The 14,232-nt window shown below is 39.4% G+C and overlaps 1 protein-coding gene across 1 annotated transcript; it reads left to right on the forward strand.

The window, feature by feature from the left end:
• Nucleotides 1-736: 736 nt before the first annotated feature.
• Nucleotides 737-11,391, forward strand: tmem38a (transmembrane protein 38A). The gene is made up of 6 exons (XM_044200570.1): nt 737-1,336; nt 6,540-6,696; nt 7,483-7,667; nt 8,782-8,869; nt 9,511-9,628; nt 10,656-11,391. Exons 1-6 carry the CDS (start codon nt 1,213-1,215, stop codon nt 10,860-10,862), a joined length of 879 nt encoding a protein of 292 aa, XP_044056505.1. The 5' UTR covers nt 737-1,212; the 3' UTR covers nt 10,863-11,391.
• Nucleotides 11,392-14,232: the final 2,841 nt, after the last annotated feature.

Genomic DNA, 14,232 nt, shown 5'->3' on the forward strand with positions numbered 1-14,232 from the left:
TTTTTTGGGCAAATAATGCATTATTTCAATTTCCTTTTTTGTCTTAGCATCTTTTTTTTTAAAGAAAAAGATTTTACAAAAGCAAGAATGAAATAATTATTTAAATTCGTACCTTCTGTGAAATATTCAATGTAATTTTGAAATGTATGTTTGTAAATATAAATATATAAATAAAATATACTTAATACAAATATATAGTCTCAGAGATTAATTTAAACATTTATTAATTTATTTATTTCAGGTGGACACCTTATACCACCAATTTTGTGAATATTTGTGCTTTTAAATCATTTTAAGGACTTGCTACATGCTCTTTTGGTTTAGACATTTATCAAACCCCGTTTAGGCTAAAAAATCATCTCAAAAGCTTTTTGATGTCAAAAGTGAATTATTGAGGAACCCAACTGTCTCTGGTTTCACGGTATAAATTAAAAAAACAAAACAAGTAATTAGCCTAACTGAGAACAATAATCAAGAACGAAAACATCAAGGAAGGGTACATCTCCGCCGCCACCTCCTGGTGGCTGCCCTCATTATTATTATTCTCAAGAATTAAAAGCAAAAATAGAAAAAATAAATAAATAAATAAAATAAAATAAAATAGGGTTGCTGCTTATGTATGTAGGTTTGGTATTACTGCGCCTTTAATCACAACATCTCTGCATCATCTGGACGAATGTAATCAGCCGGTGATATCACCAAATGTTGCTGAGCTGTTTGGGATTAGAGTCGAGCATTTGGCTGCGAGTCAGCCTCGGTGCAGGATCTGATCCGGACTGTGCGAGGTTTTTTATGAGAGGGTGAATGAATATCTGTCCGTAGTAAGCGTGGACACTTGTCTCGGGCTTTGCTGCGTTTCCAGGCTACAACCAAACCTCTAACCAAACCTCTAATAGCGTCTCGTGGCCCATGTTAAATAATGATTGTGTCGATGATGGACGCAGGAGGACAAGCCTTTTGTTTTTCGTTTTAAATTTCAAGCAGCTGACATGTAAAACCTCCCGAGCAGCTGGCACGGAGCGCAGATAATGATGATGCTGAGGCTGTGAAGATGAGTGGTATTAATAGGAGGGCTTGAGTGTCACAGGCTTTCACTGTCGAGACCGGGGGCCTTGGTGGAGAGTCGGTGGACCGGGTTGGGGGGGCTTTCTGATCCAGACTGCGCAGCTGGAATAAAAAACACAGGGTTTCACTCTTTATCAGACAGGCAACATGGAAGTCCTGGCTGCTCTTAATTTGGGCGATTTTGCCCAAGTTTTCTCCAAACTGGGAATGTTTCCTGTGTTTGATCTCGCTTATTACATCGTGTCCATCCTCTACCTCAAGTATGAGCCAGGTCAGTGTCTTTTACGCGTTTCTGCTTGCTGGAAGTGAGCGTTGTTTGTTTCACATTAAACATATGCTTTATTATTTGATAACTATGATCATCTCTAAGCCACTCTGCTTGTTAATTTGGCAGGCCCACACTCACTACACCTGTGCCTAAACATAGGCTACATTCATTTACAACAATACAAAGTTAAAACAGATCCAGAATAACATGAGAATTCAATATTTAAACCCTTAAAAACTTACAAGTAATTACTGAGATGATATATGTATAAGACATTGAATGTGCATGTAATGTAAAGTAGCCTATCCTAAAGTTGTTTTTCTTTGTCATAACTATGACAGAGCTACATTGCTGTAAGGTCCCTATAGGGACTTTCTGTTATCTGTATAGCACTCCATCCTTATAAAGCATGACCTGTTACATAAACTCTAGCAGGAGCACTTGCAGCTCTGCTTGCTCCGTGTGAGGGAAAGTCTGTTGCTGCAGCAGCCTGACCTCATTTACACTGAGGAAATCACTGGAGTAGATTAAACCATTCTGCTTTGGGTAAAGCCTGATATTTTCCAAGATTTAACTCCTTTGAGCAACAGAGCCTGAGGAGGATGAAACCCGAGAGAAGGCCTGTGCATACCAGCGACTTAGGCAATAAATAGAAGATCCTGAAATAGACAGTGTCAGTGGGCCTCTGAAGCCCTTCTGCTGCGCACTTTTAGGCTGCAGTTGGGTGTGTTTTTTACACTCACTGTTAAACATGAAATAAGCTGTTGAGCTGTGTTCCTGGGAGTCCTTTTCCTCACCCTGTAGAAAAGGTCACTCTGACATGAAACTTTGGTCACTCAGCTTTGTCTGCTCATTGTGATGTCAGTTGAACCTTAGTGAAGATGGCAGGAGCACCAAACACATCTCGACCTCATAAAATCTAAAAGTTTACAGCTTCACATGAGCCCATTTGATGGAAATCAAATCCTTCCAAAACAGCTACTTCAACATATTTCATGTACGTTTTCCAGCCAAACAATTGGGATGTTGGATGCTGAATCTTTTTATTTCATTATCTCCCATGTTTTCCTCAACAATGATGATCCAGTCACTTTCAGTGAAGAAAATATTGGAGCTACTTGTCAGATGAATAAACTTTTGGGCCCCCATAATTTAATCATATAGCGTTAATTTGGAAACTTGTTTCATATTACATGAGCTATCTGAAGTAAGTTATTAGATATTATATGGTTATTCTATAAAATAAAATTCATATGATCTATCTGCAATATATCTACATCTGTCAACATTAGTGTGTTAGGGTTATGAGGGTGAAATCACTGTGTTTGGAGTCCTACCAACTGGAAATAAACTGAGTAGAAAATGAATGAATTTTGTATTTGAAATGTACCCTTAAAGGGGAACTCCACCCATTTTACGCATCAAAGTCTCTTCACAGGTCTTGGGGAGTACTGCAGCTCCAGAGGGAGCCCTGTGAAGTCTTATAAACTGCCTCAAGTGATGTCACTTGAGTCAGTGCCGGATGGGTCTGAAAACTACAAGTTTGAAAATGAAAAAAATCTGGAGGTGTTGAGTTAGAAAGAAGTGGGCTTACCAGATCCCTGTAACCCGCTCCTCATCTCTGCTCGAGGCTACATTAGCTGCTACTAGCATAACACACCCGAATCTCAGTCCAAAATTTTGGTGGTGGAGTTGCATTGTGGGTAATGTAGGCGGCAGGTTTTAACAAGGAAGAAGAATGCGTGGAATAAAAAAGACGATATTTCTGGTTCCGCTGCATCGATTTTGATCCTTTTTTTAAACTGTCCATCATGAGTCTGACAGTACTACAGTTGTGCACTGCTAAATCTGTGGAGTACTATTTATTTTAACAGTCACAACTGCGTTAATTTGAGTGAACACATGCGTAAAGTTATGCATACACGTAGTTATTACTGTTCCTAAAGTTTAGGTGTGTCAAATAGCAGATGTTACACTATGCTGGCACTCACATCACTCATAGTAGTTGAGAGAGTGCTGGTTTTTAATCTAAACAGTCAGCGTTTATGTGTATTTTAGAGTTAAAATCCATTATTTCATCAGACCTCAGGCGAACTGTAACATGTGGCTACCAAAGCGGACTTCACGACTGTAACTGTATAATTTTATCTTACTTCATATCTCAGAAAATTTTACAGTCAAATGTCTCTTGCTGCCAACATTTGCAAGATCATCTTACATTCACCATTCCCTACATGTGTCTGAGTGGAGAGTCCTAGTTCGCAGGACATGTTAGAAGAGCACATGAATGAGTTTTGGGGGTCCACTTGGGCGGGGGAGGAGAAACAAGTGTGGGGGTCAAAGGTTAAGACAGGCCTGACAGTTGCAGGGCAGGAGAAGCAGTTGAGCAGAATGTATTTATAGGGTGGCATTTCTCAGGATCAGATTGCTTTCAGAGTGAGCGCTGGTTGCACCACGACACCCTGACCCACCTGTTGTTGGAGATTTGTGCAGTGAAGCAGCCGCGCTCTGTTCACATCTCGATTTACTGAATGTCTCTAACAGTGTCATAACAGTATTTCTATTTTATGCTAAGTACTTTATACTTCTACTCCACTACATTTCAGAGTGAAATATTATACTTTTTACTCCGCTACATTTATTTCACAGCTATAGTTACTATTAGATAAGATATTAACATAGTTTATAAAATATGATTATTATTGTTATAGACAAAAGGACCCAGAAATATATAAATCATTTAAAATGATCTCCACCTCAACAATATAATACAGCACTGAGAGGGGCCAGCTGCATGAGTACTTTTATTTCTGATACATTAAGTACATTTTGTTACTAATACTTTTTGTAATAAAGGAAACATTTTGAACACAGTAAGCGATAAGTAAGCGATCTTCTTTGGCCCATAGTTTGCTTTGCTTCACCAGTGAGAGTTAATTGTAACGCAGCACGAAGCATACATATTTTTGCTATAGTTAGCTGCAGTTCATCAAACCTTGCACACTGATTTAGAAATGTGGTCACATTGGAGCTATAATGGAAGTGTATTGATTTGATTTTAAGATTGTATGGATACCTGCCAGCCAATCAGACACAAGCATTTTCCATGTCTATGGTCAAGTCAAGTCAATTTTTATATATACAGCCCAATAACACAAATCACAAATTTGCCTCAAGGGACTTTACAATCTGTACAGCATACAACACCCTCTATCCTTAGACCCTCGATTCGGATAAGAGCAAACTTCCCAATAAAAACCCCTTTAAAGGGGAAAGAAATCAGAAGAACGGACAGACATGCAATAGATGTCGTGTGTACAGAATAGACCGACATAGTAAAATTACAGTATGGACAACCAGGACGGCAAATTATAGACAGATTGTAACATATATGAAGAATGGATCAGGGAGGACGTTGAGCAACCTCTCCACCATGGAGACCTGGAAGAGGATAGATGACACAAAGTTCAAGTACACCATTCACACAGATGGGAGAAAGGAACAGACACACAGTCGGAGAGAGAGACAAGAGGAGAGGCTGAATCTCCTGGAGGACGAAGATCCAGATCCAAAACATCTGGAGAGAGGACCTGACAAGGGAGAGAGAGCGGCCCCAGGACAGCTGATGGTCCAGCACAGGGAAGCCTGAGTGTAAAGAAGAGGAGGAGAAACTAGAGAGAGAGAGAGAGAGAGATAGGTACAAAGCTGTGCTTGTGGGACACAAACAAACAGACAGAGGGTTAAAGTGATGCAGTGGTTTTCAGAAAATGTACAATATTGTCATTGGCAGGACAAACATGGACTGTAAGTGCTAGGCTGAGACCGACCCGCCGGATGGGTAATGGTAACAGGTACAAGGCCTGAAGTAATCAAGAATTCAATCAAGAAGAAGTTAAGGCGAAAAGACGAGTTTTAAGTTTGGATTTAAGGCCTCAAAAGAGTCAGACTCGTGCCATTAGAGGTAGAAAACTTCCAGTTTTCATTCATGCCATTTGCGTTCCAACCCAGCTGCAGGCCTGTTCAAGAGCACAAGTTTCTACAGTAAACCAGGGTGTAGACGTCTTTGACTGATATAAATGTCATGGTATGATGCATATTGACTTGGTGTAAATGTTTGGCACATAATAAGTCAGTGCCACATAGGTATACTAAATGTTTTCTGTACAACAGGACATATATTCAAAAAAGAGTACTAAATTACCATATAAAGCATAAAATCAGTTTATAAATTACAAAGAGCTGACTCTTCTGCTCAAGTCTGTGTACTTTAAAGACTCAGTAAATTCTTAAATGACTGTAGCAGTCTTGAGTCAATATTGGGTTATGATAACAGGGCGGATTATCAGGGCGTGAACTGAAATGTTCGACTGGGTGTGGACAAAGATACAGCACATAGAGACACAAGGGATCTACTGATAATGGCTTTTGAAGGTCGTTGCTACCAGTTTTGCTCTGTAGGAACTAACAGGGAGTTATACCATTTATGACGCTTTAATCAGACTCTTGTGATGTGGTTTATCACAATTGATTTTTTAATTGATACATTTGGAAAACACATGATGATTTTAAAGGAGCATTTTGGCAAAACAGTTTAAAAATAAAACATCAAATCATTACATTTTTTATTTAATAACTCTGTTTCATTATTTGTGGCATGCACTGATATCAGCCACAGTCTGTTTTGATACCTCTTGGAGTCGCCAAAGCCAGAAATTTTAAAATCATACACACATAGCATCTTTTTACCCAATAGTTTTTCTGTGTATTTCTTTGTCTTTGTTTAAATGATTTACCTGTAATTAATCATTTTCATCCATTGTTTTGTAAATAAATCAGTTGAGTAATTGATTTTGATTAATGACCGAACAAGCCTCTGATTATTTCAGTGGCACACTCCAGCTTCTTAAGTCAGGGAAAAAATTATCGGATTTTCAGTTTTTCATGGTATTTCAGTAGCTTCAGGCTTGGGGGAACCTCCAAACAGGCAGTGCATAATGATGACCGGGTGACATCTGATATTTAATAAAAGCCAAACACATCTTAAGCTTCACACACAAACTCCACCGCCTTCACAACAGCCCTAACTGAACTCATATGCACACTGAAAGTCCCTATCGACCACATGCTGTGATATTTTCATTTTCGCACACTTCACTTCCACTGTGCGTCAGGAACAGCCCCTGACAGCGCCTCCTCTGTGTTGCAGGCTCGGTGGAGGTTTCTCGCAGGAGTCCCGTGGCCTCCTGGCTCTGTGCCATGCTCTACTGCTTTGGTAGTTACATCCTGGCAGACATCATGCTTGGAAGCAGCCCAGTCGACTATTTCCAACACAACAGCCACATCCTGCTGGCCTCATCTGTCTGGTGAGAAAATCCTCAGATTGACGTCAGAGATTCTGTTTTAAGGTCACATGGTGCTTATGGATTGATCAAATCTGCTTTTTTTAAATTAATGCTTTTATTCAAACTTTTAAGACTGTGATGAAATTATCCCCTGCCAGCCACTGTTTGGAGGTCATTCCCTTCAAAAAAAGATTTGGCTGGTAATTTAGATATAAGTCCAATATGTCCATTGAACACAATGTTTTCTTTTCCTGCTTTTAACAGGGAGGATGGATCAGTTCAGCCAAATATCAAACAATCATTTCCCCCACTTATCACCAGCTATACCTAGCAATTATCAAAGCAATGAGAATTACAACAAAACAGACATCAGTGACATAAGTTTTCATTGAGACCTTTTCTACCAAAAGTTAAACAAAAGAAGAAAAAAATGTCTGTGGAGGTCTGTGGAGTATTTCTATTAATTATTATTAAAGGACGGTGAGTTTATTTGTATATCACCTTTTAAACAGAGGCAATTCTAAATGCTTAACATAAGGCGAAGACATGCTTTAAACCTACATTTAAAAACACAGTAAACAGAATCGAATAGAATAAAATGAGAGACGGATGGCAGCAGAAAAGTAGATTTCTCAAAACCTTGGCAAACAAAACTAATCTTTATGGCCAGACACCACAAAGGCGAAGTGGGAAGTTTTGTGATTGGATTCAAACCAAAGCTGAATATTTGATTTTCACCACCCCTTCCCTGACTTTAACGTCTTATTCTGCACCATCTTTCTCTGTCTGTGTCAAATCCAAACTCAGGTACCTCATCTTTTACTGCCCACTGAACCTCTTCTATAAATGTGTGGCTTTCCTGCCGGTCAAGCTGGTGTTGGTCGCCCTGAAAGAAGTCGTCCGCACTCGTAAGATCGCCGCTGGTGTTCACCACGCCCACCACGCCTACCACCATGGCTACTTCATCATGGTCATCGTTGGATACGTCAAAGGTCAGTGTCTTGTGATTTCACAGCGATTTTCTTCCATTCACTGTTGTGAACGTGTTTATGCGGTACGACAGGACAGGTGGCATTACGAACTTGGCAATATTTTATGTAGTATTAAAGTATATTATTCAGATTGACAAGTCAGTTGTGGCACAACATTTAATCATGTTTAATTGGGTTTTTGAATTCTCACAAACACCAAAATGTGTTGTTTTAGAGATGAAAAACAGATTTATTATGACTACATAGTTACATAGTAACCTTTACCAACTTTATTCTAACAAAGAGCCAATTCCACAAATCTAGCATCTTTCTGAGCAAACATTGGCTACTTTACCTTGAATGAAGTAGGCCTGCAACTAATGATTATTTTTCTTTATTGATTAATCTGCATATTATTTTCTCTATTAGTCAATTCATCGTTTGGTCTATAAAATGTCAAAGAAATTGTGAAAAATGCCCACCACAATTCCCTAAAGCCCAAGGTGATCATATCATATATCTTGATATTGAGATATCAAGTTTATCACTTAAGACAAAGAACAGAGAATGTGTTTGATTGATTTGTTTGATTATTTTTCTGTTTCATTGACTAACCGTTTCAGCTTCAGAAGAAAGTATATAATGCCGCTTGGTGAGCCTGCAGTCTGTGCTGACAGCTGCATTCAGTGAGTGACAGAGAGCAACACCTTCAGGAAACTACACAGCTGCCACATTTAAACATGAATGAACAGTGTTCATTCATGTTTAAATGTGGCAGTGCCAGTGGGTGCTCAGAGAAAACAGAGAAATACTGAATGAATGACGAAAGAGTTTCCCCTTGGGGATCAATAAAGTATTTCTGATTCTGATAAGTTATATTAGATCCATTTTAAAATCATACAATTGTTATGTTGAAAAGGTATAAAGTTGGAGTCAGTTCAGCTCAGTTTGAGAAATGTCCATAGAAATATATATAAAGGGTTGTCCTGGTCTTGCCCCCTACTGTCTCTCCTACAATAGTGAGACCCTGCAGGCATCCAAATGGTGGAGAAAAGCTGAAGCCAGATAAGAGCACTCACACGAGACAGAGTTTTATGTCCTAATTTTTTTCCACTGTCTGTTTTTATCTTCACAGGGTCTGGAGTGGCTCTCATTTCCAATTTTGAGCAGCTGCTCCGCGGCGTGTGGAGGCCCGACACCAACGAGATCCTCAACATGTCATTGTAAGTCTGTGTTTCCTGCTGCTGATGGGAATATACAGTATATAGTACTTTATACAAATATATCGTCACTGCCTCCTCAAGCATGTAGGTGTTTTCAACCAAAACTGTCAGAGACAAAACTAGGATTTAAAAGTTATCGTGACTAAAAATGGACACACTGCCAGCCTTTTTGAGAAACACAGCAGCTTTGTTGAGCTCACTGTGTGTAGAATTTAAATGTTCTGACTATCAAAAGACACTTTGGCAGACTGCAATGCACCAGATTTACACAATGTCACTGTCAGATGAAAATCCCTTATCCCCTCAAAGAAAGCTGCCTGGATTGTATCTTAACATCAGTGTATTTTAAACTTTATTGGAGGCGTTTTGATAAGCCTAAGAGAATTTGTTCAACCTACAGAGAGAATCAAAAGATTCAACCAAACAATTAAACATTCAATTTAAATGAAAATTCAAAAATAATATTGTTTGTTTTCACACTTTGTGGTTAGAGAAGTGGTAAACTTTACTCCATAAATATAAAATGCTTTAAATGAGTGAATGCTTTTGTCTCTGATTTCGGTCTAATCTTCATCTCATTGTTATTTTGATCCCTGCTACAGTCACATGTTTTATTGACAGTTTGTCTTTGGTCTCTGCAGCCCGACCAAAGCCAGTCTATACGGCGCCATCCTCTTCACCCTGCAGGAGGCTCACTGGCTGCCAGTAGCCAAGAGCACCCTCATCCTCGTCTTCACCCTCTTCATGGCCACAAGCAAGGTAAGATCAGCGCTGCTGTGTGAAGTGTGGTTGACAGTGTTGCTTTTCTGATTTATTTTAAGACAGATTTTTAAAATTCTGTGCTGTGTTGCACACTAGAGGATATTTGAAAGTGTTAAGTGACTAAAGCAGAAATAAAACACACCACTTTTACTTGTTTGTCACATGTAGAGAGTAGCTTTTCCTAAGTTTAGGAAAAAAAACATTGGTTTAATTTAGTAGGACATTTTATCCTCTCCAAACCTCTGTAGTCTCAGTGTTGCCACTTCATATTTCTAGCTGTATCAATTTTTGTCTTTAATGCACTGGGCATGTTATGTGTATTTTTTCTGCTTCTTCACTTGTACTTTTCAACCATTGTTGGCTCTATGGAGCAGTGTTTTGATGAGCAGCTCCCTGTTTTGTTTGTATGTTGTGCTCTACTATAACCTGATTCCAGACTCCAAATCGCTGCCCACATCTCTGATTTGTTCAGTGATTCATACAGGTTTTGTTTTGTGCTAATTTACGGCTGTCAGTTGGAGAAACAGTCAACCAATCAGAGCTTTGTAGGCGGGATTAAGAATGTCAACGTCGTCTTTCTGCATAGCAAGCTAGCTACATCCATAAAAAATACCAACAGCAATACGGCCACAAAAATTACAACAAGAGGGGGAGAGATTACAGAATAATAACGCTAACACTCTTTGACTTTCATTCGGTTATTGCTCCTATGAAGCGCTACCGCAGCTTCTGTGATGACTAAAAATTACTTAAGTGGGATGGATACTGATTTTTTAGGGCAAAACAAAATTTGGATAAAAGCGCTACATAAATTCAGCCATTTATTTATTTAAAAGAAATGCATTCATGACATTTTGTTCGGCCTCAAGGATACAGTTCATATAAACACAACTGTGTTTGTTCATAACTCCACAAGACACCTTTAAAACTACTCCAGTAATTTATATTTCACTTACCCTTCACAAACCCTTTAGTTATCATAAAATCAGGCTGATCTCCTCTAACTGACTCCATCTTTCTTCAGGTGGTGATGACCGCCCGACACTCTCACGGCTCCCCCTTCACCCTCATTGAGTCCTGGGTTTGCCACCTGCTGTTCGGCTCCCCTTTGGGTGGATCTGAGGAAGACCACCATCATCCTCCCGCCGCTGCTGTCCCATCTTCACCTCTCAAAACCAAGGAGGAGCTGAGCGAAGGTGCTCGCAAGAGGAAGGTTAAGAAAGCCGAGTAGGACGCTGCGCTGCACCAGTGAAACTGCATCTGACTCCTCCTCCATCATGGCCTCCACATGATGGGGCTTCCCATTCCTTTCTAGGGAAAGGGGCAGTTTGATGTTTTACCAAATGAGACCCTTTCTATTAGAGCAAAATGGTGCTTTCTGCATTTTACATAGCACAAGAACTCTGTAAATACCACGGCAAATGTTTCACACTTCAACCCAACCTGGACATTTTAAACCTATTTATTTTGGTTTGTGAACATCTGCATCTGTGTTCAACACTGTGTGGTGATCCACGTTTAGGAGCTGCATGGGCATTTTAGGATGGCCTCTGTTCCACATCAGTAGCTGTGTTACCGGGTGTCAGTGATTTATTTCAAGTCCATCAAACCTTATTTTAGTTTGGAAAGAAATAGAAAATACAAATCTGACTCTCAATCAGAAATTTAAATGTGAATAAAGCATTATGCGAAGGAACATTGCTGCTTTTTGCATTGCGATGAAGACAACATCATGTCTAAATAAAATTAAGGGAAACATAGTGTCTTGGTGGTTTTTAATTTCCTTTTTTTGTTGATATTTATTAACATTTATTAACTATTCATACAGTGCTTCATGTTTTAGAAGTTTATCGTGCGTTGGTCCAGCGCTGGTCCAGGAATCAGTTGGCAGTCAGGAGTACCTATGTCTTCATAAACTCTGTTATGTAACTCTGAGGCTATTGGGAGGTAACAGGAAAGGTCTGAGGTCAACCTGAGGTCAAGTCCTGAGAAACCTGGAAGCCCCCTGCTGTGTTGACAAACTCTTGTAGCACAGGCAATAAAGCATCACTAATGAACTTTACAGGAGGTTGTTACAACCGACCTTTAACCTTAACATTCCTCACCGCAGCAGAGAAGATCAGGGAGGTAAAAGATCTGTTGGTTACATTTGTAGCACTGTTGGAGTTCACATACAGAAACCATCTCTGAAGCTTGAAACAGTCTAGAGGACACAGTCCAAAGGTTTATTTTATCCTCTTTTCAGTTTTAAGTTGTGACATGAAACTCATAGATACTCATGCGAACACTGGATCATTTCTGTCGAAGATGCAGATGAAAGACAACTAGAACTGAAAGAGCTCAAGATAAGCATTTCAACTGACACATTTACATGTTGATGCTCTTGAAAGAGGTAGAATTTAACTGCTCACAATTTAAAAGCACTGGGAGGCACTTAAAACTAAGTTTGCAACTCACACTAAAGAGAAAAAACTAGTTTGCATGTGTTGTTAATTGTTTTAAACTGTTGCTCAACACTTAAAGTACTCCACCGATGTAGCATTGCATTGCAACATTGTCGGACTCACGATGGACAGTAAAGGATCAAAATCGATGCAGCAGAACCAGAAATATTGTCTTTTTTATTCCACGCATTCTTCTACTTTGTCAAAATCTGGCGCCTACATTACCCACAATGCAACTCTACCACCGAAAGTTCGGTCAGATATTCAGGTGTGTTATGCTAGTAGCGGCTAATGTAGCCTCGAGCAGAGATGAGGAGTGGGCTACAGAGGACCGGTCAGCTCACTTCTTTCTAACGCCACATCCCCAGATTTCTTTCTTTTTCAAACTTGTAGTCTTCACACCCCACTGACGCTGCCTCAAGTGACATCACCTGAGGCAATTTATCAGACTTCACGCAGCTCCCTCTGAACCTTTTTCACATATGCAGTAAAACTCCCCAAGAGCTGTGAACACACTTTGATCGCCTTTTACAAGCAGCAGCCTGCCAGGTGGGTCAGTCAGCACAAACTCATTCTGTGCAGCCAAACATTTTTCAAACTTAAAGAACTTAATTTCAAATTCTAGTGGAGATCCCAAAGTTTTCAAAGATACCAAATGTGTCACGATTAATTTTGGGGAAATGGTGAGTTTTGGATTTGAATATAAACATCGCCGAGCTGGGATAAGCAGATAAAGAATATACAGTACATGATACTGTCAGACAGTGTGGAATAAGATCATTTTAACAACCTTAAAGCTACTAAAAGGGGAAAGAAGCGGAAAACTGTATGTTAAGGGATTTAAATTAATTAAATGTTCATTCCATCTTTTGATAAAACACATTATTGAACCGATTAAGTTTAAATGAATGTGCTCGCTTAACTCTTACAAACATTTGTTTCCTGCTGTTTAAAGAGAAGACAGATCTAAGAGATGTATAATTTCTTCCACTTCAGAGTAAAGCGTCTAGGTCTCCAGCGTGACGACACAAACGAGCTGCTGTGTTTGTTTTTCCAGCGGAGGCCCTGAGTGACACTTCCCTGCTCCTTTGGGCGAGGCAGCGAGCAGGCGAGAGTGGAGGTGGTGAGCGCTTATCAAGGTGATCTGGACCAAAAAAAAACAAAACCATCACTGCCAGGAATGTAACCAACATCTGCTGACCCCATTACACACACACCAACACACACACACACACACACACACACACAGAGTAGAATTTTAATGCGTTTGAAATCATGAACCCAGTTTGTTGTAAAACCCGGACTGGATCTGAAGCCTATTTTCTGGTTTTAAATAAAAACTGAGTTGTGCTTTTTCTGTGTTATTCCATTCAGAAGTCAGAGGCTACTTAAAGGGAAACATTCCTTTGTAAACCTTTTGTAAAGCCAGTTTCACAATGTGATTGTGTGACTGGCTTGCAAAAACAATGGTTACTGTGTTATGCAGCATGTCAAACAGAACGTTTACAATGTGTTTAAAAAGAACATGGATAAATCATAACTTTATTGAATTTCTTCTCAGAATGGTCTTTTACTAATAACTTAAAACTTTATCTAGCGAGCGTTATCTTGTCCAGTGTGTATGGAGACATAAACTCTCCTGCAGTTAAGGTATGATAAGATGAAGATGACAATGATGAAGTAAAAAAAAAAAAAAAAAAAAAAAGACTTTTTCATTAAACAAACAGTAAAATGATCCTGAACAAGTAAATTCAGACATTTTGGTCAAATGTTAATGTAAACCAGATTGTAGTTTCTAGTTTAAAAGTACCAACTAACCAACAAGCCAGCAAGCGAATCAACCAGACAGACAACTTAAGAGCTTAGTGAGCCAAAAAACTACCAAATAAAAAATTGACCATCAACCCCCAACTTTTTGTCAAAGCTTTCTAGCTTGAACACCAACTAACTAACAACAAACCATATTGTCTCTTTGGTGTAAAATCAAGGCCCAAAATGAGGCACTATCATTTAAACAGAAAACATGTAATTATATGTGGGGGTGTAACACGTTGTGCACTCAAACTCCTATTGCCGTTTCTCGGACTTCCCCAAATAGTGGTTTGCAGAGGAGCTTTAGGGGAAAGGACAGGGATGTAAGCCAGGGAGGGAGAGGTG

This window comes from Siniperca chuatsi, linkage group LG6 (assembly GCF_020085105.1).
Source record: "Siniperca chuatsi isolate FFG_IHB_CAS linkage group LG6, ASM2008510v1, whole genome shotgun sequence".
NCBI lineage: Eukaryota > Metazoa > Chordata > Actinopteri > Centrarchiformes > Sinipercidae > Siniperca > Siniperca chuatsi.